The sequence below is a fragment of the Oncorhynchus keta genome, chromosome 22 (assembly GCF_023373465.1).
Source record: "Oncorhynchus keta strain PuntledgeMale-10-30-2019 chromosome 22, Oket_V2, whole genome shotgun sequence".
In the NCBI taxonomy this organism is placed as follows: domain Eukaryota; kingdom Metazoa; phylum Chordata; class Actinopteri; order Salmoniformes; family Salmonidae; genus Oncorhynchus; species Oncorhynchus keta.
The window spans coordinates 3,320,883-3,347,144 of NC_068442.1; the positions used below are offsets into that span (position 1 = coordinate 3,320,883).

General features: G+C 45.7%; 1 protein-coding gene across 2 annotated transcripts in view; it reads right to left on the minus strand.

Moving 5' to 3' along the window:
• Positions 1-26,262, minus strand: part of LOC118400873 (prickle-like protein 1) — a 45,669-nt gene that overhangs the window by 2,285 nt on the left and 17,122 nt on the right. Inside the window, exons 1-7 of one of the 2 annotated variants that reach the window (XM_035797853.2) lie at positions 14,862-15,331; positions 6,901-7,098; positions 4,952-5,065; positions 3,668-3,805; positions 1,559-1,762; positions 1,182-1,368; positions 39-950 (exon numbers count right to left, since the gene is read on the minus strand). In XM_035797853.2, the coding sequence (XP_035653746.1) occupies positions 39-950; positions 1,182-1,368; positions 1,559-1,762; positions 3,668-3,805; positions 4,952-5,065; positions 6,901-7,080 (1,735 nt within the window). In that variant the 5' untranslated portion in view covers positions 7,081-7,098; positions 14,862-15,331. Of the gene's footprint in view, positions 1-38; positions 951-1,181; positions 1,369-1,558; positions 1,763-3,667; positions 3,806-4,951; positions 5,066-6,900; positions 7,099-14,861; positions 15,332-26,262 lie in introns of those variants that run through there. The other variant, XM_035797854.2, reaches the window with a different exon arrangement.

Here is a 26,262-nt window from a genome sequence, read left to right on the forward strand (position 1 = left end):
CTAAAAGGCTATTCCAATAGAGATGTAACATGTCTTACCGGTGATGTTGGACAGTGCCAGTGAGTCCATTGAGTCCCTGACGCTCTGATCCGTCTGTTTCAGCCCATCTGTGATACACTCCAGAGAGTCATCATACCACTGATTTTCCTCCCTCTGGAAGCCTTTATCCCCGATGCTACCAGCTCTGTGCTCCATCTCCAGCTCCTGGAGCTTTCTGCTGCTAGCAGGGCCTGGGTGGCTACCGTAGGCTGAATCCCCTAACCCATCCTGGGACTGAGCCCAGTACATATCTGCCTGGTACTTCTTACTGGCCAAGCTTTGGCTGCCTGACCCTCCCCCACCTCTCCCAGCCCTTGAGCCCTGAGGCTCACACTGTTTCATCTTGACCTCTGCCTCAGTCATCCACAGATCTGTTGGGGGTCTGGAGTCGACTGTCTCACCCTGCTGGAAGACACCTTGCTCCCCAAACTTGAGCAGCAGCTGTGTCATGTAGTCCTCGTGCTCGGCCCACTCCTCTTCCTCCCGGTCCTCGGGGGCCTCAGTGCCCTCCCTCCCCTTCCAAAATTGCTCCTCGTTGGTTATACCCAGGTGGGCCAGCTTGTTGGTGAGGGTGTCTGTGTTGCCGGAATCACCGGTGAACCCAGGGAACTTGTAGTTGACGGAGGGCGAGAAGAGGAGTGACTGGCGGCACTGGTCAGCCGAGCGGCTGCTCTTGCCCATGCGGACGCTGCGGCGGGATTCGCGGGAGCGAGCAGACTGGAAGGCGGAGTCGGAGGAGTCCGAGGTGTGGACATCCTCTCCCAGACTGCAGGCCTTGGAGCAGTAAATGCGGCCCTGCTTGGGCAGGAAGGGACAGCCCAGTAGAGAGCTCTTACACTGGGCACAGCAGAAACAACCCTCGGTGGCATGCCAGTGGAGACCGTCATACGTCATCTGGGGATTGTCCACCCCTAGCGGAGAGGAACATTTGTGTAATTTTAAAAACACTTTTGTGGTGCAATTCCCTGGATCATTGTCAAGTTCCTCCTAGGCATATGTCATATAACATGTTTATACTGGCTGAGAATAATGGCATGTTACCTTACTTGGATCTTTTGCATTGGATGACTAACACAATTTCAGTTTCTGGTATTTATTTTACAATGGCAGAAGCAGGTCTGTCTGCAGTGGTCAGGGCTTACCGATGTGTTCTCTGCAGGCCTCGCAGTACTCGGCGAAGAGCGAGCCGAAGCAGCCGCAGCAATATGGCCGCCCGTCCTTCATGATATAGCGCTGTCCCCCCAGCACCGTCTCACACTCGAAACAGGAGAAGTGCTTCATGTGCCAATGACGCCCCTCCGCCTCTGTGCACTCATCAGAGAAGATAACCTGAAGACAGACACACAAACAAGTAGCTTGAGAAGTGCGTCACGCGGCTTGGTTTGGTCTAGCGGTTATTGCCGTTGCCTTCAGAGAACATATGTCAGTGTTGGTGTTAGGTCAATTCCGACCCAGCGTGGTTTTTAGGAACAATGCTTGGTGTGCCGCCACAATGGCTCTTCACACACAAACGTCTCACCTCGTCGCAGGCTGAGCAACGTGGTTTGAGCAGTTCAGCGTGGTGTCGGCCACAGTGGATCTTTCCGTCCTGGTAGAAGTAGATGAGGTCCACCAGAAGTTCGCTACACATGGAGCACGCAAAGCATGCTGGGTGCCAGACCAGCCCAGGACCCGCTCTGGAGGCAAACACCGCCATTTCTCCACCGTTGACGCTCTCCCCACACTGTAATGAAAACAACAACACGGACAGGAATAGAGTTTCACTCTCAAACTAGAGGTTGTATACTGTGGTATTTTACTAAGCTCATAAAATATTTACACATTCATTTTAGTTTAGAATTTGTCGGTATACAGTACCAGTCAATATTTTGGACACAACTACTCATTCAAGAGTTTTTCTTAATTTTGACTTTGTTACATTGTAGAATAATAGTGAAGACATCAACACATATGGACTAGTGTAGTAACCAAAAAGGTGTTAAACGAATCAAAATATAGTTTATTTGAGATTCTTCAAAGTAGCCACCCTTTGTCTTGATTGCAGCTTTCCACACTCTTGGCATTCTCTGAACCAGCTTTGAGGTAGTCACCTGGAATGCATTTCAATTAACAGGTGTACATTTGTGGAATTTCTTTCCTTAATGCGTTTGAGCCAATCAGTTGTGTTATGGCAAGGTAGGTGTGGTATTCAGAAGATGGCCCTATTTGGTAAAAGACGAAGTCCATATTATGACAAGAACAGTTTAAATAAGCAAAGAGAAACAAAACAGTCCATTACTTTAAGACATTCTGGAAAATGTCAAGAACTTTGAAAGTTTCTTCAAGTACAATTGCAAAAACCATCAAGCTCTCATGAGGACCGCCACAGGAAAGGAAGACCCAGAGTTAATTCTGCTGCAGAGGATAAGTTCATTAGAATTACCAGCCTCAGAAATTGCAGCCCAAATAAATGCTTCACAGAGTTCATGTAACAGACATCAACATCAAGGAAAAGGGTGGCTACTTCTGAAGAATCTCAAATATATTTAGATTGGTTTTACACTTTTTTTGTTACTACATGATTCCATATATGTCATTTCCTAGTTTTGAAGTCTTCACTATTACCTTTTCAAAGTAACTTTAGCTAAGTAAAATATATTTTTCTGAAGGGTAGCTTTAGTGTAGCTTGTTAAACTATACAGTGTTGTCAGAGTAGCTTCCATGCCCTACTGAGGAGAAAAGGGGGAGACGTGGCCAATTCCCTTCCATCTGTGTTGAGAACATGGCATCTGGTGTTGTTATGGGAATTATGACCGTGAGGCTAACTGTGGTCCACTATGGTCCCACTGCGGTCAGGTTGTCAGGCTCTTGTTTGTTTGTCTCTATGCCATGTGGGGACACACAGGCCTTGCTTTTAACATGCTCTCGCTCTCTCTCGCTCTCACACACGGCAAAAGCTAAAGCGGGCAGTGAACAAGCATCAGCGTTGATGAGAAAACAGCCTTTATCTTGGAGTGGAGTGAGTGATGTTGACTGGAGGGAGAGCTGTGTTTTGACAAGAGGGCTCCCGAGTGGCGCAGTGGTCTAAGGCACTGCATCTCAGTGTAAGAGGCATCACTACTGTCCTTGGTTCGAATCCAGGCTGTATCACATCCGGCCCTGATTGGGAGTCCCATAGGGCGGCGCACAATTGGCCCAGCCTCGGCCGTCATTGTAAATAGGAATTTGTTCTTCACTGACTTGCCTAGTTAAATAATGGTTCAATTGAAAGAAATGAAAGAAAAATGGTGGTCAACCCCAGGCTGCTCAGGACCCGTTTGTAAATTCACTAAATAAAACACTGAATGTGGTGCGAGCACAGCAGAGTGCAGTACAGTCCGCCAACCTTCTAACGACTATCCAAGCCACTGAGAGGCTTTTTAGATTATCGACTGCATGGCTGAAAATCCAGCATATGTTTCGGGGTCTCTGGCATGGCATGGAGCTTCTTGTCTGGGTTTTAGCCTTCTATTCACAATAGGATAAACAAAAAGGCTACATCTCTCTGTAATCGGTTTCTCAAAAGTATACATAAGTTACTTGAGTAATGTGGATCAGTGTGTCCTGTTAGGGACTGAGGTAAGGTGAGAGAGGCAGAGCGGGGACGTACATGTTCACAGACACTGTGTAGCAGGGCCCGGGGCAACAGTTTGAGGGAGCCCCTCCCCAGTGCCTCCTTCTTCCTCTGGACACTGAACATGTGGAGCTCCTTCTTCTCCTCCTCACTGAGAGACTGGCAGTACCGCACCTGGAGGGATAGAAGAAACAGTCAAACACAGGGAAAGTGGACTTTTTATTGTACAACCACAAACGGAGCAAAGAGTGACAACCAATATTTTAGTGTTTTAGTAAAACGCACACAGGTCAGTCCTTCAATCATCATAAGACAGAAAGTTGAGCTGCATACCAGGGCATGTTCAACAAAGCCATCTCTTGCCCTCCCACCTACGTCATCCTCACTCCAATCCTCCACCCTAAGCCTGGCTTAGCTCTGACAGAACTATTTTAACACCCCATTTTTGATGTCTCCCTCCTAAACCACTAACAAGGGAAGGCAGACATTAACAGTTTACACAAACAAGGGTTGTGTTTAGAGTGAAATCACGAGAGGGTGAGCAACAAAGAGACACAGGGTAGGCAGCTCGGGCAGTGGTGCCACTGTTCGTGGCGGTGGCATAAAGAAAGACTTTCTCTTTCAGCAGCGTCCCCCGTCCCACAGTTCTGTCCCAATAATGCCTCGCCGTCCCACAGTTCTGTCGCCATAAAGACCACATCTATGACAGGACTCCTGCTAGCGGGGGCTCCCAGCACATTAAGTCAAGAGACGTATTGTGCCCACGCCATTTCAGTCTGTGACCCAGTGTGGGACCAAGGGACTAAAAACTCTGTGACGCCGGCAACGTGAATGTCTTGTCCTCCCACACATGACCAGAATGGCGTGGAACTATAGGTGACAGGGATGGAGTGAATTCCATTTCAACTCAGTCAACTGGAAGTCAAATAAAATGTTGTTTGTTGCTTGGAGAATTGGACTTGGAAGTTTATTTCTAGTCTGAATTTAAATGGAATTGACACCAACCCTGGTAGGTAGGTAGTAAGGTGGTGTTAAACAGAGGTTCACTGAAAGGCAGTGAAGGACAAGGGTCGGACACAGCCCTTCAAACAACATTGAGTCCGAAAAAAGGGGATGGGAGGGATGGATTTGGGGGAAATGGGTGCTATCCTTCTGTGAGACCTGCCCTGTTACGATGCCTTTAATGAGAGGGCTCACTGGGATGCATTTTATGACACATGCATAAACACACACAGTTTAAAAACACACACTCGAGACACACACACAGTTTATGAACTACACACACCCATGCATGCACATACAAACTCTTTGGAGTCTTACCTCATTGTCATGTGGAGGCAGTTGATAGAGGAGTTGTTTGATTCTGAACTTCTCTCCGGGACTGTTAACATAAGGGACCTTGTCCTCTGGCAGACAGGAGAAATACAGCTGGACCTGGACCATAGACAGCAAAAGAGAGATGTTTAGAGACAGTAACAAATTCATCTTTCATTTAGTATGTGTATTTGATCCTTGCAAGAATTGAAACTTGGCGTTGGTAGCGCCATGCTTCCACCTACCACACAAACAAATTAGCCCGGAGGGTTGCCTATACTGTGAAGTAACACGGAAGTCAAGTGTTCTTGGTTAAGAACATGAAAACAGCCCTGACCTTTTTCTAGCTCTCTGTTGAAAGAAGAGCACCTTCACAGATTTATCTTAACCTATTTCACTGTCCCAGATTAGATGTTATTCAGTACACTAGGAATAATAATATACCTACCCAGACTGCCCCTGGATAATGGGCTGCGTGCGTGTATGTGCGTGCGTTTGTGTGTCCCTACCCTAAAAGTTAGCACATCGCGGGCTCCTTTCTTGTGAGACAGACAGACTTGTCAAGCACCACCCCAAAGCCACTTAGAGACAGGATGTGTATATTTTTATTTACACACTCGGGCATGGAAAAGTCTGCTAGTGATTAGTAGAAATCTTGGCAGATCAGAGAAGGCTGGAGAAGGCCTTTAGTTGTGGATCAGGACCCCATTGCTCACCCCGTCCTGCTGGTTGCTGGCAACACCAGGCTCGGCTCGGAGCAGGCATCGCCACGGCTGCCTTTTACAGGCCTGTCCCAAACAGAGTCCACTTGTGCTATGTGGCACTCTCCCAAGTACCGGGGAGGCCTCCTTCCCTTCCTTCTCTCATCGGTCTCACTCTCTCCCTCCCTTCCCTCACTCTATCCCCCTCTCCCTCCCTTTTAAAAAACACACATGGAAGCAATGAAGGGTGATCGGGGGAGAGAAAGATAAAGGAGAGAGAAGGGACTGAAGCAACAGGGAGAACCCTGCCTCGAAAGCCTCTCCTTTGTGTGTAAATGCATGGGTTAACTGTAATGCCTTTACAGCAGCTGTTCTGTGGAACGGCCCTGTAGTGCACATTATGGGGTGATCACTACAGTGGAGAAACACACAGCCCTGGAGGAAGGGCGTCTGTCAGTGTACTGTTCTGTAAACCCTTGGCCTGGGGAGGTGGATATAGGGGGCAATAGAGCAGCAGGAAGCCCCCTCTAAACAGGAGACAAGAACATCCCACCTTTTTATCTGGTGTCTGTAATGACCCTTCCTCGTAAAGTAGCCTTCAGTGGTGGTCAACGGCCCAGGGGGGCAAAGTAGTAACCAGCCCAGTCGCCCCAAGGGTCAAAGTGCCACGGTGACAGTTAAAGACAGGCAGCTTTGTCCTGCTTCAGGTTGACAAGCCCTCCCGCTGCACTGCCCACCACCACAAAAACCTGAGGAGGCCTGGTAATTTACCTAATGGAGTTATGACAAGGAGAATAATGACCGAGAAAGCTACTGTGGTATTTTTCAGCTCCTATCTAAATAAGCAAATCTGCTTCTGGGCTTTTGCGCAGGTAGCCTAGTGGTTCGAGCGTTGGACTAGTAACCGAAAGGTTGCAAGATCGAATCCCCGAGCTGACAAGGTAAAAATCTGTCGTTCTTAACCCACTGTTCCCTGGTAGGCCGTCATTGAAATTAAGAATTTGTTCTTAACTGACTTGCCTAGTTAAATAAAGGTCCAATTAAAATAAAAAGTTGGTAACAGCATGACACTAGAAACGGCAAGGTCGGTGGGTTCAATTCCCACAAGTAATCATCACATACTGCTTTGTCATTTTGTGGAACAGGGGAACAGCGGTTGTATTCCATATGTGACATATTAGTGGCATATAGTGTTGAATTTAAGGGGCATGCATTAGAACTGGGGGGTGCTGTGTAGATTTTGGCGCGTCTCACCTGTTCAGGTCTGAGGCCGGGCGGCACCCAGGCATACTCTTCCAGTGCACATCCGGAGTCGTCGTCTGACGTGGAGCTCCTCTGGAAGCCATAGTTCAGTCGACTTTTGACCTTCTGTTCCATCACAGAGCGTGGGCCCCGCACCCCGACCTGGTAACCACACGCACTCTCCGGGTTCATCACACACCACGCCTTCTACTGCAGAGAGAAAGAAGGAGAGCGGGAGAGAGAGAGGGATGTGTTACTTCAGGACGAAAGTATTAAGCTTTTCACACTACTGAGTCGAGCCGAACCAAGCTGTGCTGATATGGACTGGTAACCCATCCACGATAGCTGCTATAAAACACGCTGAACCCCCCTCCCCTTATCGTTCCAGGAATCTCAGTCTCAGCAGTCACTGAGTCACTATACCACCACTTTCATGTGGGATGTTATCCCCGAAAGGTACTGAGAGGGGATCTGGGTAACACTTAAGTTCTTCTGGTGACGATTTGCCTTTACGATTCACAAATCACAATGGTACTATTTTTTTGCCATTGTGGCAGTGTTTCATCATGATGGGTCCCCCTCATGTGGCTTGGGTCGAAAACCATTATAAAACTCCCCCAGTTTCGCTAGTTCATTTTACGAGGTGATGTCTTGACTTGTTGTGAGACCTTTACAGACTGCTTGTATTACAGTACCTGAATTCTACATCGACTTCAACAACGGACTGCACATTCCACCTTCATACTGTAATTACTTTTCCTTCAGCACAGACGTGAGAGCAAAACCAGGCCGAGCAGACTCACACTTTAAAATTTCACCTTATCACCTTATCTGTACAGCACATGCTTCAGAAACCGATGAGTTATACACTGAGTGTACAAAACATTAAGAACACCTGCTCTTTCCGTGGCATAGTCTGGTCTGACAGGGTGAATCCATGTGAAAGCTATGATCCCTTATTGATGACACTTGTTAAATCCACTTCAATCAGTGTAGATGAAGGGGAGGAGATAGGTTAAAGAAGGATTTTAAAGCCTTGAGGCATTTGAGACATGGATTGTGTATGTGTGCCACTCAGAGGGTGAATAGGCAAGACCACAGATATACAGTCGTGGCCAAAAGATTTGAGAATGACACATATACATTTCCACAAAGTTTGCTGCTTCAGTGTCTTTAGATATTGTCAGATGTTACTATGGAATACTGAAGTATAATTACAAGCATTTCATAAGTGTCAAAGGCTTTTATTGACAATTACATGAAGTTGATGCAAAGAGTCAATATTTGCAGTGTTGACCCTTCTTTTTTAAGACCTCTGCAATCTGCCCTGGCATGCTGTCAATGAACTTCTGGGCCACATTCTGACTGAATGCAGCTCATTCTTGCATAATCAATGCTTAGAGTTTTGTTTGTCCACCTGCCTCTTGAGGACTGACCACAAATTCTCAATGGGATTAAGGTCTGGGGAGATTCCTGGCCATGGACTCAAAATATCGATGTTTTGTTCCCCGAGCCACTTATAACTTTTGGCTTATGGCAAGGTGCTCCATCATGCTGGAAAATGCATTGTTCATCACCAAACTGTTCCTGGATGGTTGGGAGAAGTTGCTCTCGGAGGATGTGTTGGTACCATTCTTTATTCATGGCTGTGTTCTTAGGCAAAATTGTGAATGAGCCGACTCCCTTGGCCGAGAAGCAACCCCACACATGAATGGTCTCAGGATGCTTTCCTGTTGGCATGACACAGGACTGATGGTAGCGCTCACCTTGTCTTCTCCGGACAAGCTTTTTTCCGGGTGCCCCAAACAATCGGAAAGGGGAATCAACAGTGAAAATGACTTTACCCCAGTCCTCAGCAGTCCAATCCCTGTACCTATTGTAGAATATCAGTCTGTCCCTGATGTTTTTCCTGGAGAGAAGTGCTTTGAAAGGCTGGTCATGGTTCACATCAACAACATCATCCCAGACACTGTGGACCCACTAGAATTTGCATACCATCCCAACAGATCCACAGATGATGCAATCTCTATTGCACTCCACACTGCCCTTTCCCACCTGGACAAAAGGAACACCTACGTGGGAATTCTGATCATTGACTACAGCTCAGTGTTCAACGCCATAGTTCCCTTCCAAACTCATCACTAAGTAAAGGACCCTGGAATTAAACACCTCCCTCTGCAACTGGATCCTGGACTTCCTAACTGGCCACACCCAGGGGGTGAGGGTAGGCAACCAGACATCCGCCACACTGACCCTTAACATATGCTTAGTCCACTCCTGTACTCCTTGTTCACTTACGACTGTGTGGCCGTGCACGACTCCAACACCATCGTTACATTTTCAGACGACACTATGGTGGTAGGCCTGATCACTGACGCGATGAGACAGCCTACAGGGAGGAGGTCAGAGACCTGGCAGTGTGGTGCCAGGACAACAACCTCTCCCTCAACGTCAGCAAGACAAAGGAGCTGATCGACTACAGACTACAGGAAACGGAGGGCTGAGCACGCCCCCATCCACATCGACGTGGCTGTAGTGGAGCAGGTTGAGCGCTTCAAGTTCCTAGGTGTCCACATCATTCAGAAATTATCATGGTCCACCCACGTCAACACAGTCGTCTCTTCCCCCTCAGGAGGCTGAAAATATTTAGCATGGGCCCTCAGATATTCAAAACAATTTACAACTGCACCCTTGAGAGCAACTTAACTGGCTGCATTCCCGCTTGGTATGGCAACTTCTTGGCATCTAACCGCAAGGTGCTACAGAGGGTAGTGCGTAATGCCAAGTACATCACTGGGGCCAAGCTCACTGCCATCCAGGACCTCTATACCAGGCGGTGTCAGAGGAAGGCCCTAAAAACTCTTCATTCTGCTACCGCACGGCAAGCGGTACCGATGCACCAAGTCTGGAACCAACAGGACCCTCAAAAGCTTCAACCCCCAACCCATAAGACTACTAAATAGTTTGTCCGGGTAGCTATTGGTTAGCTATTTAACAATCTGCATTGACCTTTTTTGCACTAACTCTCTTTTGACTCATCACACACACTGCTGCTACTGTTTATTATCAATCCTGTTGCCCTAGTCACTTTATCCCTACATATATGTAAATATCTACCCCAATTACCTCGTACCACTGCACAATGACTCTACTGGTACCCTGTGTATATAGACAAGCTATCGTTCCTCATTTCTTATTTATTCCTTGTGTTATTGTTTTTCTATTATTTCTTTATTTTTTTTCCTCTCCGCATTGTTGGGAAGGGCCCGTAAAGTAAGCATTTCACTGGTAGCCTACACCAGTTGTTGACAAAGCATGTGACAAATCAAATTGGATCTCTCTATATGAGGCTAATGAATAGGATGTAAGATCTCAAGATAAAAGGGTTCCCTCACTGTAGCGCTGTATAAACAACAGTACCCTGGCCTTAGGAGGCACAAATCCCTGTGGATCCCAGAGCCATATGGGGAACGTCCAAAGCCCCTGGTCTTTTCCCCCCCCTCGCTCTCCTTTTTCTTTCCTTCCCTCTCTCCTCTTCTTCTCCTCGGGCTGTTTTGTTTTTCAAACTGCCACAGCGAGAGACGGAAGAAGGGTGTCTGTCTGTTTCTCTGATCATCCTTTATTCTTTGGAATGGATATAGGGAAGAGACAGAGGGGACTCGGGGGAGGAAGTCAGGGATGGATGGAAAGATGGGGATGACAGAAGAGTGGACCCTGACACGGAGAGACACAAATAGGGCAGATGGATCAAAGAATGACTCGCCGCGACGCTGACCCACCACACGCACGCAAGCTTGCACCCGCATGCACAAACCTATCCACACTCACCCACCCACCCACACACACACCCACCCACACAGCTGACCGGGCCACACAGGAGAGCAGGGAGATACATTGAGAAGTGGAAAAGCAAGGGGACTAATCTGTCTTGTCACTGAAATCCCTGAGCTGAGGCAGCAGAAGGTTTCAGGGCCTCCTCAGTTCTTTGCGTGTAGCCTACATTTCAAGAGAGCAATGACAAAACAGCATTGACATACAAGACATTCTTGCTCTGTGAGGGTGGAAGGAGAACACATTCATACAACGCTCAAGTAGCAGTAGTACAGTTCTGCCGATACTACTACTGCTGCAGAGGTGGAGGCGACTACAACTACTACATACTATGCAAATGCTACTCTGAGCTGTACAAGTCATGCTGAAAGGCCTTGTATGACATATAGGCATGGAGTAAATTAATAGGCTGTTGTGGCCATTTCTCAAAGGAAGGGCTCAGCTCTACAGCTCTACAGCTCTGACTGTGAGACTCCACATCCATCCCCAGCCAGTGGTCAGCACACCCCCCTTGTACCCCTGCTTCCACCCCCCCACGGCTGGGCAGGCACACAGGGCTGGGGAGGGCGGTGGGGACACAGCTGAGAAAACCAGCCACACTTGACTGGTGCCTTTGAAGAAGTCAGCCATAACAGTAGAGGGCCAGAATTCACTCTCCCAATTAAATTTAATTAAATTCAAGGGCTTTAATGGCAAATTTAACATGTGTTTCATATGTTAACATTGCCAAAGCAAGTGAAGTAGATAATAAATAAAAGTAAAATTAACAGTAAACATTACACTCACAGATGTTCCAAAAGAATAAAGACATTTCAAATGTCATATATAGTCTCTCTCTCAGAATGGCAAATATGCATGAATGCCTGAGTGTGGTTCTCGCACACAAAGACAGATATGCAGGCAGGCAAGCAGTCACACACACCCCTCCTCTGACAAGAGGCCAAACTGTTTAAGTGTCAGCTGTATGCCCTGCGTCCTGTTTCTCATTTAGTTACGACTCTTTGTGAGATAGCAGCAGCAGAACCTACACACACACTACACACACACAGAGCAGCACAGTCCGCATGCCTAGTGCCTGGACCTCCTGAGGAATGAGTGATTAACTGCCCAACACAGGGCAGGCAGACAGCCAGACAGGCAGCTACCAAACAGCTATTCATACCCACAGAACAGCACTCCACTTAAGGACAGCCTGCCTGCCTGAACACCCTTCCTTCCAATAACCCATATCTCACTCATGCCAACACCTGGCATGCCTGCCCTCCACAAGGCTGCTCACACACAACAAGACACACAGTGCATCCACTCAGACACGAGCATGATGGATGACGCCTGTAGAAGTGGATGCTTCAGCGTTGTACCATGATGCATGTCTGCGTTGTGCTCGGAGGTGTCAAGTCAGGCAGATGGGGTTGGTACGATAGACACCTCCCACGTATTAAAACACCTTGCGAAGCAGCTTCAGCCTTCAACAATAGAGCCTTTCATAGTGAATCAACTGTGGAAGGCATGTTCCATCAAGAGCCTGGTTCTCTCTACAGTCTCTCTTTCTGTGTCTCGCACTCTCTCTCTCTCTCTCTGTCTGTTGATCACTTATCTCTGCTGCATTCATGGCGATTGGAGTCTTTCAAAAAACCAAGATAACTTGTCAGAGTCAGAGGTGCGAAATAAGACACTTCTTGTTCTATTCACATCTATTGACTTGCAAATGAGACTGCAATAACTTAAAAATATGTGGCCTTGTTGGAGGAGCGAGAGTGTAGTGGGTTGGGGAGATAGAGGCTAACTATAGAGAAAGTTCAGCCAGAGCGTAGAGCAGAGTAGAGAGAGAACATGACTGTAGCAGCATGGGATTTGCTTTATGAGGGGGGTTACATATGACTTTCATTAGAGAGAAAGGAGAGGGAACGAGAGAGATGTTTGCTTTCACATGTCAGAGACGAAGCCTCTCTTCACTGATCTCTCAGAGCAGAACACCTCCCTCAGCAGAATGTCAAGTCGGAGATATAGCCATATCCAGATGGGTGAAACATGAATACAGGATACTGAGACAATACCTCATGTGTTTAGCAATGCCATTCCTTGAACCACATCGGCAAGTATGCTAATTCTCACCTCAGATGTCAGCCAACTTTGTTTTAATCTACTGACTGACTGTACAAGCCATCGTACACACACGGAATTCTGACAAACTCTCAAACCTTTACGGGCTGAGTTGAAAAGATAGCTCCCACAAGGGACTTGCGGTTAGTTCCTGTTGCCCTCTCTCGCCCACCCCCCACCCAGTCCCTCCCGGCTTGGGACTACAAGGTCTCTGTTTTGGCAAATCGGTCAGAAATGCATCCGAGGCAAAAAAAAAAAGTAAAGCCCTGTTAACAAGCATCTTTACAAAGGCTGTTAAACATTCAAGACTGCAGGGGTCTGGGTAGCATGGGAGGAGGGGGGATTGGCAGGTTAGAGGTAGACCATGCTTGTGTAACCAGTGACTATTGACTCCTATGGAAATGCTAAATGCGCTATGAATGAGGAAAATGACAGGGGCTGTGCTACTGCCATACAGCCAGCATAGAGAGGCGACCTGACAGTGACAGTCCCGCAAGATCATTTAAACCACGAGTCATGATTGGCAGCCACTCACTTCAATGACATCCCCCTGTCTATACTCATCGGTTGAAAAGGTGTCCTCCAAATAAGGAAACTATTGTGTTAACATACACACTAAAATAGTCTACTACGTTAGATAAACAACCCTTTGTGAGAGGAAGAGGGAAGATAACCAGCTGCTGGTCTGAATTACTGTCATAATTCCTCAAAGAGACGCGTGACAGACAAGCCCACAACCCAACAAGCACACTGATCACATGTGACTCTGTCAGCGGGTCTGGACTGTACATGTCTGATTCGGCGCAGGCTCACCCACAGACTCATTCTGGATAGGGTCTACATGTGCGTCCCAAATGACACTCTATTACCTATTTAGTGCACTACTTTTGACCAGGGCCAATAAAAGTAGTGCACCATACAGGGAATATGGTGTCAGTAAGGATGGACCCTTGGTCTACTTGCAGAGAAAACAATATAATCTGTTCAAAAGTCTCAGGTTCTCCAGTTCATATTCAGACAAGTCTTTTTTTTCCCCCCCCTCCGTCTGTCGAACAAGATGTTTCTCTAGTCAAGAGGTGCAGAACAGATGATTTCAAATCAAATGAGCACGTGTACTCAGATTACGACTTGTCACCTGTTGGCACTTGATATAAACCAGCCCCTTGTACGATACCTGGCACTTAAATAAAGAAACACTAGCCTACATATAAACCATTTGGAAAAGGTACACGTATTTCAGATTTGAAACAATTGGATCTTTGGGAATCGACTCTGCAATTCTTTCACATGAATGTAATAAAAACGCGTCATCCAATACATACATTATCCAATGTACGGAAAACATGAGCAGAAAGAACTGTCCAAATGATTTGACAAGTTTCTCACAACTCTGTCTGTCCCATGTCAAAGAGTTGCCGGCAGGCTACAGTTTGGCTGACCTCTGTGCCTCCAGCCATCGCAGGGGGGTGTTATTCCAAGATCAAATGGGTGTGAGAGAGGGAACTCCTAACCCTCAGAACTTCTAACCCTGCCTGCCATGGACTGAGAGAAGGACCACCTGCACGCGACAGCCTGCCTGGCCTGCACCCGGTTCTCAACACACATGCAGCTGTCACACAGCTAGCTCAACATCAACCACACTACTGATCAAATACATATAGCATTACAGGACCCAAAATCTCAGACTCAGTAAGCCTACATTCTGATTACCAATGTCCATACTAGCACACCACTTAGATAGAATGCATTCATATTAAATATGTTTTTCCTTAAAAAGAAGGGACTGAGTACAAAACATTAAAAAAATAAATGCGACCATCTTACCAATAAAACAGTTAAAATCACTATTTAAATCCAGTTTAAACCTAGAAGTCACTGCTAAGTGTGAGACATTTAAAAATGTCAAAATATCCCATTTTAAATGTCAATTGTTTTCTTTCTGTCATACCGGTACAACTAAGATACATGCCATTGAAAATCTGCTTTTTTAAAAATCCACTACTGTAAAGTTCCTTTGGCGGAGCCCTTAGTGGTCTTACCTCTGTGCAGAAAGCTCTCCTGAGCAGGCTCTTATCACTACTAAATCCTGTACGTTATTCTCCACTGGCTCTGGGCTACATGGCTCTCAGCTCAGCCTCTCCTCTTTCAATCTCCCTCTACGGTAGCTCAAAGATCCAGGACAGCAACCTCTCCTCCTTCAGCTTCTGCTGGCTCAGCCTCCTCTCCAGTCTCCCTCTACTGTAACTCCCAATCCAAGACAGGAGCCTCCTCTCCTCTCTCCAGTTTCCCTCTACTGTAGCTCTACTAAATCCAGGACAGTAACAGGCTCACAGCAGCCTAGCCCCCCCCTCCTCTGCCTTCTCTCCCTCTTCCAGAGCTGTCAGCACAGCCACATTCCATATCAAAGTAGGGAAAGAGTGTAAAACCAGAGAGGTGTGTGTTCTGTGTGTGTAAACTGACTGTTTGAGGGTGTGTGTGGAGGACTGTTCAACCAGATGATCATCCCACTACTCCCACACTCTTCCACCTCCGTAAATCCCTGTATCCCACCCCCTAACCCAGCCACTCAGAGGCAGGGCCAGGCTCAGGGTGTCTCCGCCCTTTGGTGACCCTCCTCTCACACTTCAAACACACATCAAATGAGAACCACCAGTGAGCCTTCCCCACAGGAACTCTTTCACTGACGAGCGCATCACATCACATCAGCGACAAATGCCACAGCTTGGGTTACCACCAGACTGATGGTGGTCAACCCCACTATGACAATGGCTCTCACATGACATTCCTATCTCTCCTTCCCCTATTAAACTGTTGCAGGAACTGTGGGAAGTGTTCAGTGTTGTTAATCCTCTTTTATTAGAACCTCACGTCTTGTGATACCATGTGACCTATGCTTCTTTAAGGAGGGTAGCCTTGGAAGATGCAAGCAGTCTCCGTTTGAGTGTGCTAAGAAAACATGTTCCATCACATGACCATTGACCACTTCTCCCTGTCCCCTACGATACTGAACTGCCTGCTGAAAGTCCTCCCTTACGTTCCCAGTCAACAATGACGTCAGCAAGACCGCATCACAGAGAAAGAATAATGCAACTCTGGATTCAATCCACAGGGGTTCTTTTACATAACAATAACAGAAGTCGTCTCTATCGTCTCAATACAAATGAACCACTTCCACAAGGAAGCTCTATTATCAGTTAGTCTCAGGGGGTAGGAGGTCAGACATTTTAGACAGAGAGAGGATAATACACTTTTCTAAGTATCATAAACTTACAATTTCATCTCTGAAATCTGTGTAGGGTTGAAAGGTCACATTGGCACCAGTTCACTGACAAACGTGCTGGAACCATTGTACCGAATTTATGATGTGTTGAGTATCGTGTATTGCCCCTGTTCAGTGGCCTTTGACTAAGGAACTACTGACAGAAACTCCCCCCGATATGAGCAAGCAGGACCGCAGGTCTGGAGTCAATTCCATTTTAATTCAGTCAATTCAGGAAGTAAAATGAAATTCCAAACTCCCTGACTTGGCTGAATTGAATTGAAATGAAATTGAACCCAACTTCACAGGACAGTTGACCTCTCCGTCTCCTTCCTGTCCTGAGGAAAGGAATGTGTAAAAGGTGTAGAAGTTCTTCCTGTTGCCTATTGCCTCAGGCTGAGGTTGTGGAGACTGTCACCCTGTGCTTCCTCTGTGGTGGCTGGAGGTCTGTCCATGTCTAAACAAATTTCCTAGCTACTCTGGGGACATCATTATGGGAGACACCACATGCCTAGCCACCTCAGAGTTAGGGAAATATCAGGCTTTATCCTAAAATGGATGCTTGTTGATTTCACTGAAAATAATATTGTGTGTATGCTTTTGTTTGAGTGTGTGTACTGTGTGTGTGTGTTTGTGGACAATGCCATTGTTGCAGCCAAGGCCGGGGAGCCCCACTGACACACCACACAGCAGGTCCCAGTACAGGCCACAGCCCTTTGTACCGACCCAAATGACCTTCTGCCCCTGCCTCATTAGCAAGTCATAGAGGGAGAGACAACTCTGCATCCTGCCTGCAGGCTATTCAGGCCAAGACAAGGTTGAATTGGAAAAACATCAGTTACAGAAATTCTATAGAATAGCGATAAGAAACAGATACAAATTGTTAAGTGGTTTTAACAGAAAGTCACTAAACGGGATGTAATATCTACAAACTATGGAAAACTGACTGTAGATTTCTACGTTGGCTATGTGGTGATATTGAAATTGTCAAGACTTCCTTCTCATCGTGATTGGAAGAAAGTTGACTAACTGGTTCAAAGGGCCAATGCACATGGAAGAGTGTTGCAGTGGCACTCGTGGATTGCAAGTCACTTCAATGCGGATCTGAAATTTGCCTGAATCCATATACATTCAATTTAATCTTATCCCACACATTTAGATTTTTACATTTTTTATGTAACCTTTGTTTAACTAGGTACGTCAGTTAAGTACAGATTATTATTTATAATGACGGCCTACCCCGGCTAAACCCCGGACGACGCTGGGAAAATTGTGCGACGCCCTATGGGGATTCCAATCACGGCCAGTTGTGATACAGCCTGGAATCGAACCAGGGTCTGTAGTGGTGCCTCCAGCAATGATATGCAGTGCCTTAGACCGCTGTCCCACTCGTGAACCCAATCTTTCATCAATTATACAACTCTTTTAAGTTTGATGACTGAATCTATCAATACATCATTTCAAATCAATGTCAAAAAGACGTCAACCATTTCGGCCATGTGTTCATCATGTGTTTCATGCATATGTTTCTTGTTCCACTCTACCAGACACAGTACATAAACAAGAAAAACATTGTCTTCCATTCTGAAGGTGGCTGCGGTACAACTCTATTGTTAGAAAGGGGTCTCTGACAATTTCACAGTTCAAGGTTTGACCACAAGACAAGCCCAACATCCCTCACTTGTGTATGTGTTCCACACACCCCTGACCTGTGACCCTTAGGGGTCATCCATAAATGTCTACCACCGGGGGCTTTACAGCCCCAGACACACAGACACACACACACACACACACACACACACACACACACACACACACACACACACACAAGCTGCACCTCACACCTGGTCTCTGGTCCGTATCACCTTCTAATGCAGTTAAACGAAACCCCACAAGCTCACCTCGCTGTCGTTGCCATCCAGTTAGAGTCTAGCTATAGCATGCCTCGACAATGACAGGACAGGACTAACGACAAGAGTCAGGAGGCGGCACCAACACCAAACAATAATAAAACAACACACAACATTCTTCAGTGGTCAAACTGGCCTCGCCCTTGAACACGGACTCGCAAAACCAAAAAGTCTGGGGTAGCAAGCACAATCCCACGGGGTTGTAAAGATGCCCAGTAAAATATTTCACAACTGTGCAGTTGTATGAGTTCATGGCCTACGTATCGCAATTCACGTCATCACACTAGTGGTCATGTGCGGCTCAGTTGGTAAAGTCGTGGGTTCAATTCCCGCAGGGATCACATACTAACAACGTGCACTGCTTTTCTTGCAGGCTTCTTTTGATAGAAACGTCTGCTAAAGTGGCATATAGCCGATCATATATCCTTAACTCTACCCCATCACAGAGGCTATAAAGCGGAAACAGTGTAGGGGCAACGAGAAGGTCATGACAATCTCGCCTATGGGACTCCTCTCCCCCGCAGTGCACAGCACAGTGTAGTATACCCTGGCAGTTTAGGGTTAGGGTTAGTTTACAGTTTACTGTTGTCGTTCAGGGCCCATTGTTGAGAATAGCACCCAGTGATGTGTGAGTTACCTTATCATAAAAGCTAGAAGCCTGACTATCTTCTTCTCGAGGCTTTTAATGACCTGCCAATGCACCTAGGGTATCACCAGGAGAGGAGCCTGACACAAAGCCCCAGAGTCATAAAGATAAATAAACCCCATAAACCCCTGTCACTCTACTGTAATAACAATCCATTTGACGCACTGAAAGAGGGGGAGAAAAGGGGTCAGAAAGAGGGGGGTAGAAAAAGGTCAACTGGGAGTGGTGGTGGAGCTACAGTAGCAGAACAGTCATTGGTGGAACAGGCAGCGTTGATATTGACTTAGCTAGATTGGTGCTGACAAACCCAGGTCAGACAGACCATGGTGGGATGGGGCTTAGAGGCTTGTTAGCCTTCTAACCCTCAGATAACCCGTTTTAACAGTTTTCACACAGCTGGGCAGGCACGTCGCCAGTGCATTTGAATACAGAGCATTGAGAACAGTGAGAACACATCGCTGCCTGGCTATTTTAATGTCAAACTACATTGGTATTAATGTCATGTTGGGATTGGGCATTTGGTTAAGTAATCGTTATAAATGTGTTATACACTTAACCTTTCTGAAAGGGATTATTGTGTGATTCATCACTCCAGCAAGCGTCATTAATCATAATGAAAAATATTAGAAAATCATTTTTTATTTCTATTTTGCAATAGCTGCATCTGAACTTTTAAACCTTGCCTGCAAATGGATTACGGTCCATAATGGTATTAAGTTATACAAGCAAAATAAGGTTTCTAGTATATGATGTCAGACCGTGTTAGGGAATATGTAACAAATTACTTTGCAAGTATGTAAAGGAATGGAATGTACAGGGATATTCTATTCCATTATATTTAGATGTAACTGGAGTACCAGGATATTGTTCCAATCATGGAACTCCTCCATGCATTGCATTGAATTGCATTGAATTGCATCGCAAAATCAATGCCCACATAACACATCTGTGAGTGGCCTGTCAAAACATCTCGGGGCAATATACATAGTCTAGATGTGCCGCCACTTTAAAACGACAACACTCCTGTCTAACTACATCACCAACACTGCTACAGTACAATCTGGGTCCGCATCCCAAATGGCACACTATTCCCTATATAGTGCACTAATTGTTGGGCCCTGGTCAAAAGCAGTGCACTAAATAGGGAATAGGGTGCCATTCGGGATGTATCCTAGGATAGTCAGGGATAGGTTGGTCATCGTATTTCACCCTCAATTTGACACCCTCTCACCCAGTTGTAAAGTGGGGAGCTCATTGGATACAATGGGAAGTATAGAGTGACAGAGCTCCTCAGGGCTGTTAAAGGGAGGAATAACCTTTATTTGAGGACGCTATCACTGAACAAAGGACCATGGCAGTCTACACACAGCAGAGACTAGGGCTGAAAGGAAATGTCTTATACTACACACAGCAGAGACTAAAGCTAAATGGGAAGTATACTACACACTTACTAGCATAAAAGCTGCTGCCATAGTAACAGAGCAAAGCCTGTCATGTGTGGTCCTGATCTTAACTTTAAAATGACAGTTCAACAGTTTGGTTAAGGTTAAGCTGAGATCTCTGGTGAGTTTCTGAGAACTCTGGTGAGTAAAAATGTATACAGTATTACATATAGCAAGTGAACTTGAAACTTTGTTCAATTCGAATGTCTTTCTTTTGAAAAAGGCTATTTCTTTCCGTATCTGAGAGACAACTTTTAACTTTCCTGCTTCTGTTCCTGTTGGAACAGCACTCAGTAGGTCAACATCCAGGTTCAGGATGTGACTCCTGCTCTCTGAGAATGACCTCTAACCTCTGACCAGACTTCTAGCTGACCTCAGCGTCAGAAGGATACACCACCCGCAACATTTGACAAACAAAAAGACAAAAAAAAACTGCAAGTAAACACATCACACATCTGGGACTTACTTTTCTTCCAGCTCTCCTCAGAGTTAAACACTTTATCCACTTGCATGGTGAGGGACACACACACACACACACACACACACACACACACACACACACACACACACACACACACACACACACACATACACACACACACACACACACACACACCAAGGAGGAGGGAAACCATTTCCTGTTCGTTTCTAGCCCAAAGCTAAACTGGCACATTTTCTGGACCGCCTAGTTGAACCCGCCAGGGTGTGAGCGCTCCGTGGCTAGTCGTTGTAACGAAGGAGGCCATGAAATAAATAACTCAAATCCATCCCCTTCCTTCCCACACATGGAAGCGTTTTCCCGACGACCCACAAGGTCTTCAAAAGGCAAACTATGGCATTCGACAATCCTCTTGAGTGAAAAAGTTAAACACTTCTTCTCTCAGCACAGTCAGGGATCCCATCAAACACACAAATAAAATACAATAAAATTGCATTTGTCACATGCTGAATATAACAGGTATATTAAAAAAAAGTAAGTAAGAAAAATTTGCTAAATAAACTAAAAGTAAAATAACAATAACGAGGCTATTGAGGGAACACCTACAGTACCAGTCAGACGTTTGGACACACCTACTCACTCAAGGGTTTTTCTTTATTTTTACTATTTTCTACATTGTAGAATAATAGTGAAGACATCAAAACTATGAAATAACACATATGGACTCATGTAGTAACCAAAAAACGAATAAAAATATAGTTTATATTTGAAAATCTTCAAAGTATCCACCCTTTGTCTTGATGACAGCTTTGCACACTCTTGGCATTATCTGGGCAGCTCTAGTCTTTAGCTTAGTGAGAATGTTTCCAGAAATCTATGGCTTCTGGTTGGGATATGTACGTACGGTGGGTACGATGTCGTCGATGAACTTATTCATGAAACCGGTGACTGATGTGGTATTACTCCTCAATGCCATCGATTGAATCCCGGAACATATTCCATTCTGTGCTAGTGAAACAACCCTGTTTGCTTAGCATCCACTTCATCTGACCACTTCCGTATAGAGCGCATCACTGTTACTTCCTGTTTGAGTTTTGCTTGAAAGTAGTAATCAGGAGGATAGTTATGGTCAGATTTGCCAAATGGAGGGCGAGGTAGAGCTTTGTACACGTCTCTGTGTGTGGCGTAAAGGTGATCTAGATTTCTTTTCTTTCTAGTTGCACATGTAACATGCTGGTAGAAATGACTTAAAATGGATTTCAGTTTTCCTGCATTAAGGTCCCTGTCCACTAGGAGCGCCGCCTCTGGTTGAGCATTTTCTTGTTTTCTTATGGCCTTATACAGCTCATTGAGTGTGATCAGCATCGATTTGTGGTGGTAAATAGACAGCTGCGAAGAATATAGATGAAAATTATCTTGGTAAATAGTGTGGCCTACAGCTTATCATGACGTACTCTACCTCAGGCGAGCAAAACCTTGAGGCTTCCTTAATATTAGAGATTGCACACCAGCTGTTGTTGACAATGAAACACACACCACCCTCGGAGGCTGCTGTACTGTCTTGCTGATGCACAGAAAACCCAGCTAACTGTATATTATCCATGCTCTTGTTGAGCCACGACTCTGTGAAACATAGGATATTACTGTTTTTCATTGATTGGATAGTCTCGAATGGAGCTCATCCAGTTTATTTTCCAGTTATTACACGTTCGCCAGTAGATTGGAGGGTAAAGGCGGTTTATCCACTCGTCAATGCAGTCTCACCAGGCATCCGGCTCTTCGACCTCTGTAACAGCGTCTCCTCTTCATACGAATGTCAGGGATATGGGCCTGGTTTGGGAAGAGCAGTATTTCCTTCGCGCCCAACACATTAAAGAAAAATCATTGTCTAGTTAGAGGTGAGTAATTGCTGTTCTGATGTCCAGAAGCTCCTTTCCGTTATATGAAACGATGGCGGACAAATTATAACATTTCTTTTAAACGGTGCAAAAAAACACACATAATAGTACAATTGGTCGGGAGCCGATAAAGCGGCGGTCATCCGCTCCGGCGCTATTCTGTTTTTTTTACAACATATTTATTGTCATTTTTTACAATCGTCAGCGAAAATAGGACACAGACAATGCCCTGTTATTCCTTCCACCTACACAGCATGCTACATGGGAGCACATCGTGCAAAACCCTTCCCTCCCCAACACATGCTTCAATGATTAACAAGAAAAAAATGAGACAGAATGACCTTCACATCCAATGCTAGAGAATAAATTATTCAACGCAAAAACAAATAATAATAACAATGCATTAATGAAGAAAACAATAATGAGGCAGCTAAGGTGACGTCTCTAGAAACTGCTGAAAGTCCCCCCCAGACATCAGTAAGTTCAAAGGGTTTATTATGTAAATTGTATGTAATTTTTTCAGATGGAATATAGGAATTTAGCTATTTTAGCCACATCTGCTTGCTTGGCGGAGTGTTACTCTTCCATATAATAGCTCCGGCGCCATTCTTAACACAATCATTAACATTCCTGGAGGAACACTGGCTCTGTTAGCTACAGTATTTTATAACAGGCTAATTTAACATGCTCCAGTACCACTGCACAAAGGGAACTCTGACACAGTCAGTAGGGATGCTTCATTCTCATTAAGGTGGTAGTAAAAAAAACAGAACAGAAAGAAGAAGAGAAAGGAAAAGAGGCTGAATTATACTCCTCCTTCCATAGCCCCCATGGCCTTCCTCCCCTGGCTCTGATGTTGACCTCTTCACCTCTAAATGTGGATGGCTAGCTAGCGGTCACAGGTAGCCTAGAATTAAGCTTCAGGGGACATAGAAGTCCCAGACCCCATTATTAGACTTCTGTCCAGGGGCCAGGGGTGAAGTATGAGACGTCCATCGTCACCAGACAGTTTGCGCTGGTTGAGTAGACCATGGCCATGGCCCTGGGCTGGGCTCGTGGGACCAGTGTCCAGGCCTGTCTGTAGCTGGGGGTCACATTGTGGACAATAGAAGAGGTCAGAGGTCGCCACAGAGGGGTAATTCATGAAACACCAAGAATCCCACTGCCGATAGACTGCTGATGGGTACTTATCACAGGGGGAGGCCGTTCCTTCTCTTACTATAACAAAAGCGGTACCTGCTGTGTTCCGACCCGGTAGCGATCTACCGATTATACTTGTAGAACCGCAATGCTCATCAGTGGCCAACAACTTGACTTTGAGCCAATCAGAGAGCACAAACCCCCCCCACATGGGGGAGCAATTACATACATTTTCTACGTATATATCCACCAGTGTAAGCTCCACCTCAGAAGAAGGGGAAGACCATCCTCAGCGAATTTCATAAAAATAAAAATAGTGAAACATTAAAAAAGTGATCCTTTTTAGATAACACTATACTAAATATGTTCATGTAACTAAATAATAGATTAAAAAACACTATTTTGCAATGAAGGTCTACCATAGCCACAGCAGCACTCTGTAGGGTAGCACCATGATGTAGCCGGAGGAGAGCTAGCTTCTGTCCTCCTCTGTGTACATTCCTCAATACAAAACATTCAATCCCCCTCTTCAAAGGGGGGCACTCTTGACCCAAACTGCTACAGACCTATATCTATCCTACCCTGCCTTTCTAAGGTCTTCGAAAGCCAAGTTAACAAACAGATCACCGACCATTTCGAATCCCACCGTACCTTCTCCGCTATGCAATCTGGTTTCTGAGCTGGTCATGGGTGCACCTCAGCCACGTTCAAGGTTCTAAACGATATCTTAACCGCCATCGATAAGAAACAATACTGTGCAGGTGTATTCTTTGACCTGGCCAAGGCTTTCGACTCTGTCAATCACCACATCTTCATCGGCAGTGTCAACAACCTTGGTTTCTCAAATTATTGCCTCGCCTGGTTCACCAACTACTTCTCTGACAGACTTCAGTGTGTCAAATCTGAGGGCCCGTTGTCCGGGCCTCTGGCAGTCGCTATGGGGTGCCACCGGGTTCAATTCTTGGACCGACTCTCTTCTCTGTATATAATAATGATGTCGCTCTTGCTGCTGGTGAGTCTCTGATCCACATCTATGAAGACGACACCATTCTGTATACTTCTGTCCCTTCTTTGGACACTGTATTAACAACCCTCCAGACGAGCTTCAATGCCATACAACTCTCCTTCCGTGGCCTCCAACTGTTCTTAAATGCAAGTAAAACTAAATGCATGCTCTTCAACACATCGCTGCCTGCACCTGCCCGCCCGTCCAGCTACTCTGGATCACTACTCTGGATGGTTCTGACTCTCGATGGTTCTGAATATGTGGACAACTACAAATAGCTAGGTGTCTGGTTAGACTGTAAACTCTCCTTCCAGACTCACATAAAACATCTCCAATCCAAAGTTAAATCTAGAATTGGCTTCCTATTTTGCAACAAAGCATCCTTCACTCATGCTGCCAAACATACCCTCGTAAAACTGCCCATCTTACCGAACCTCGACTTTGGCGATGTCATTTACAAAATCGCCTCCCACACCCCACTCAACAAATTGGATACAGTCTATCACAGTGCCATCCATTTAATCACCAAAGCCCCATATACTACCCACCACTGCGACCTGTACGCTCTCGTTGGCTGGCCCTCGCTTCATACTCGTCGCCAAATCCACTGGCTCCAGATCATCTACAAGACCCTGCTAGGTAAAGTCCCGCCCATAGCTGCCCCTACCCGTAGCACGCGTTCCAGCAGGTATATCTCACTTGTCACCCCCAAAGCCAATTCCTCCTTTGGCCGCCTCTCCTTCCAGTTATCTGCTGCCAATGCCTGGAACGAACTACAAAATCTCTGAAACTGGAAACACTTATCTCCCTCACTAGCTTTAAGCACCAGCTGTCAGAGCAGCTCACATATCACTGCACCTGTACATAGCCCAGCTATAAATAGCCCAAACAACTACCTCTTCCCCTACTGTATTTATTATTTATTTATTTTGCACCTTTGCACCCCAGTATTTCTACTTTGCACACTCATCTACATTCAAATCTAACATTCCAGTGTTTTAATTGCTATATTGTATTTACTTAGCCACCATGGCCTATTTATTGCCTTTACCTCCCTTATCTCACCCCATTTGCTCACATTGTATATAGACTTATTTTTCTACTGTATGTTTGTTTTACTCCATGTGTAACTCTGTGTTGTTGTACGTGTCAAACTGCTTTGCTTTATCTTGGCCAGGTCGCAGTTGTAAATGAGAACTTGTTCTCAACTTGCCTACCTGGTTAAATAAAGGTGAAATCAAATAAATAAATCAAATACAAAACCCAGGAGGCTCATGGTTCTCACCTCTTCCATAGACTTACACAGTAATTATGACTAGAGGTCGACCAATTAATCAGAATGGCCGATTAATCGGAAATAGGAAATAGGTATTTTTTTACACCTTTATTTAATCTTTATTTAACTAGGCAAGTCAGTTAAGAACACACTCTTATATTCAATGACGGCCTAGGGTTAACTGCCTCGTTCAGGGGCAGAACGACAGATTTTCACCTTGTCAGCTCGGGGGATTCAATCTTGCAACCTTACAGTTAACTAGTCCAACGCTCTAACCACCTGCCTCTCATTGTACTCCACGAGGAGACTGCCTGTTACGCGAATGCAGTAAGCCAAGGTAAGTTGCTAGCTAGCATTAAAATGATCTTATAAAAAAACAATCAATCAATCATAATCACTAGTTGACTACACATGGTTGATGATA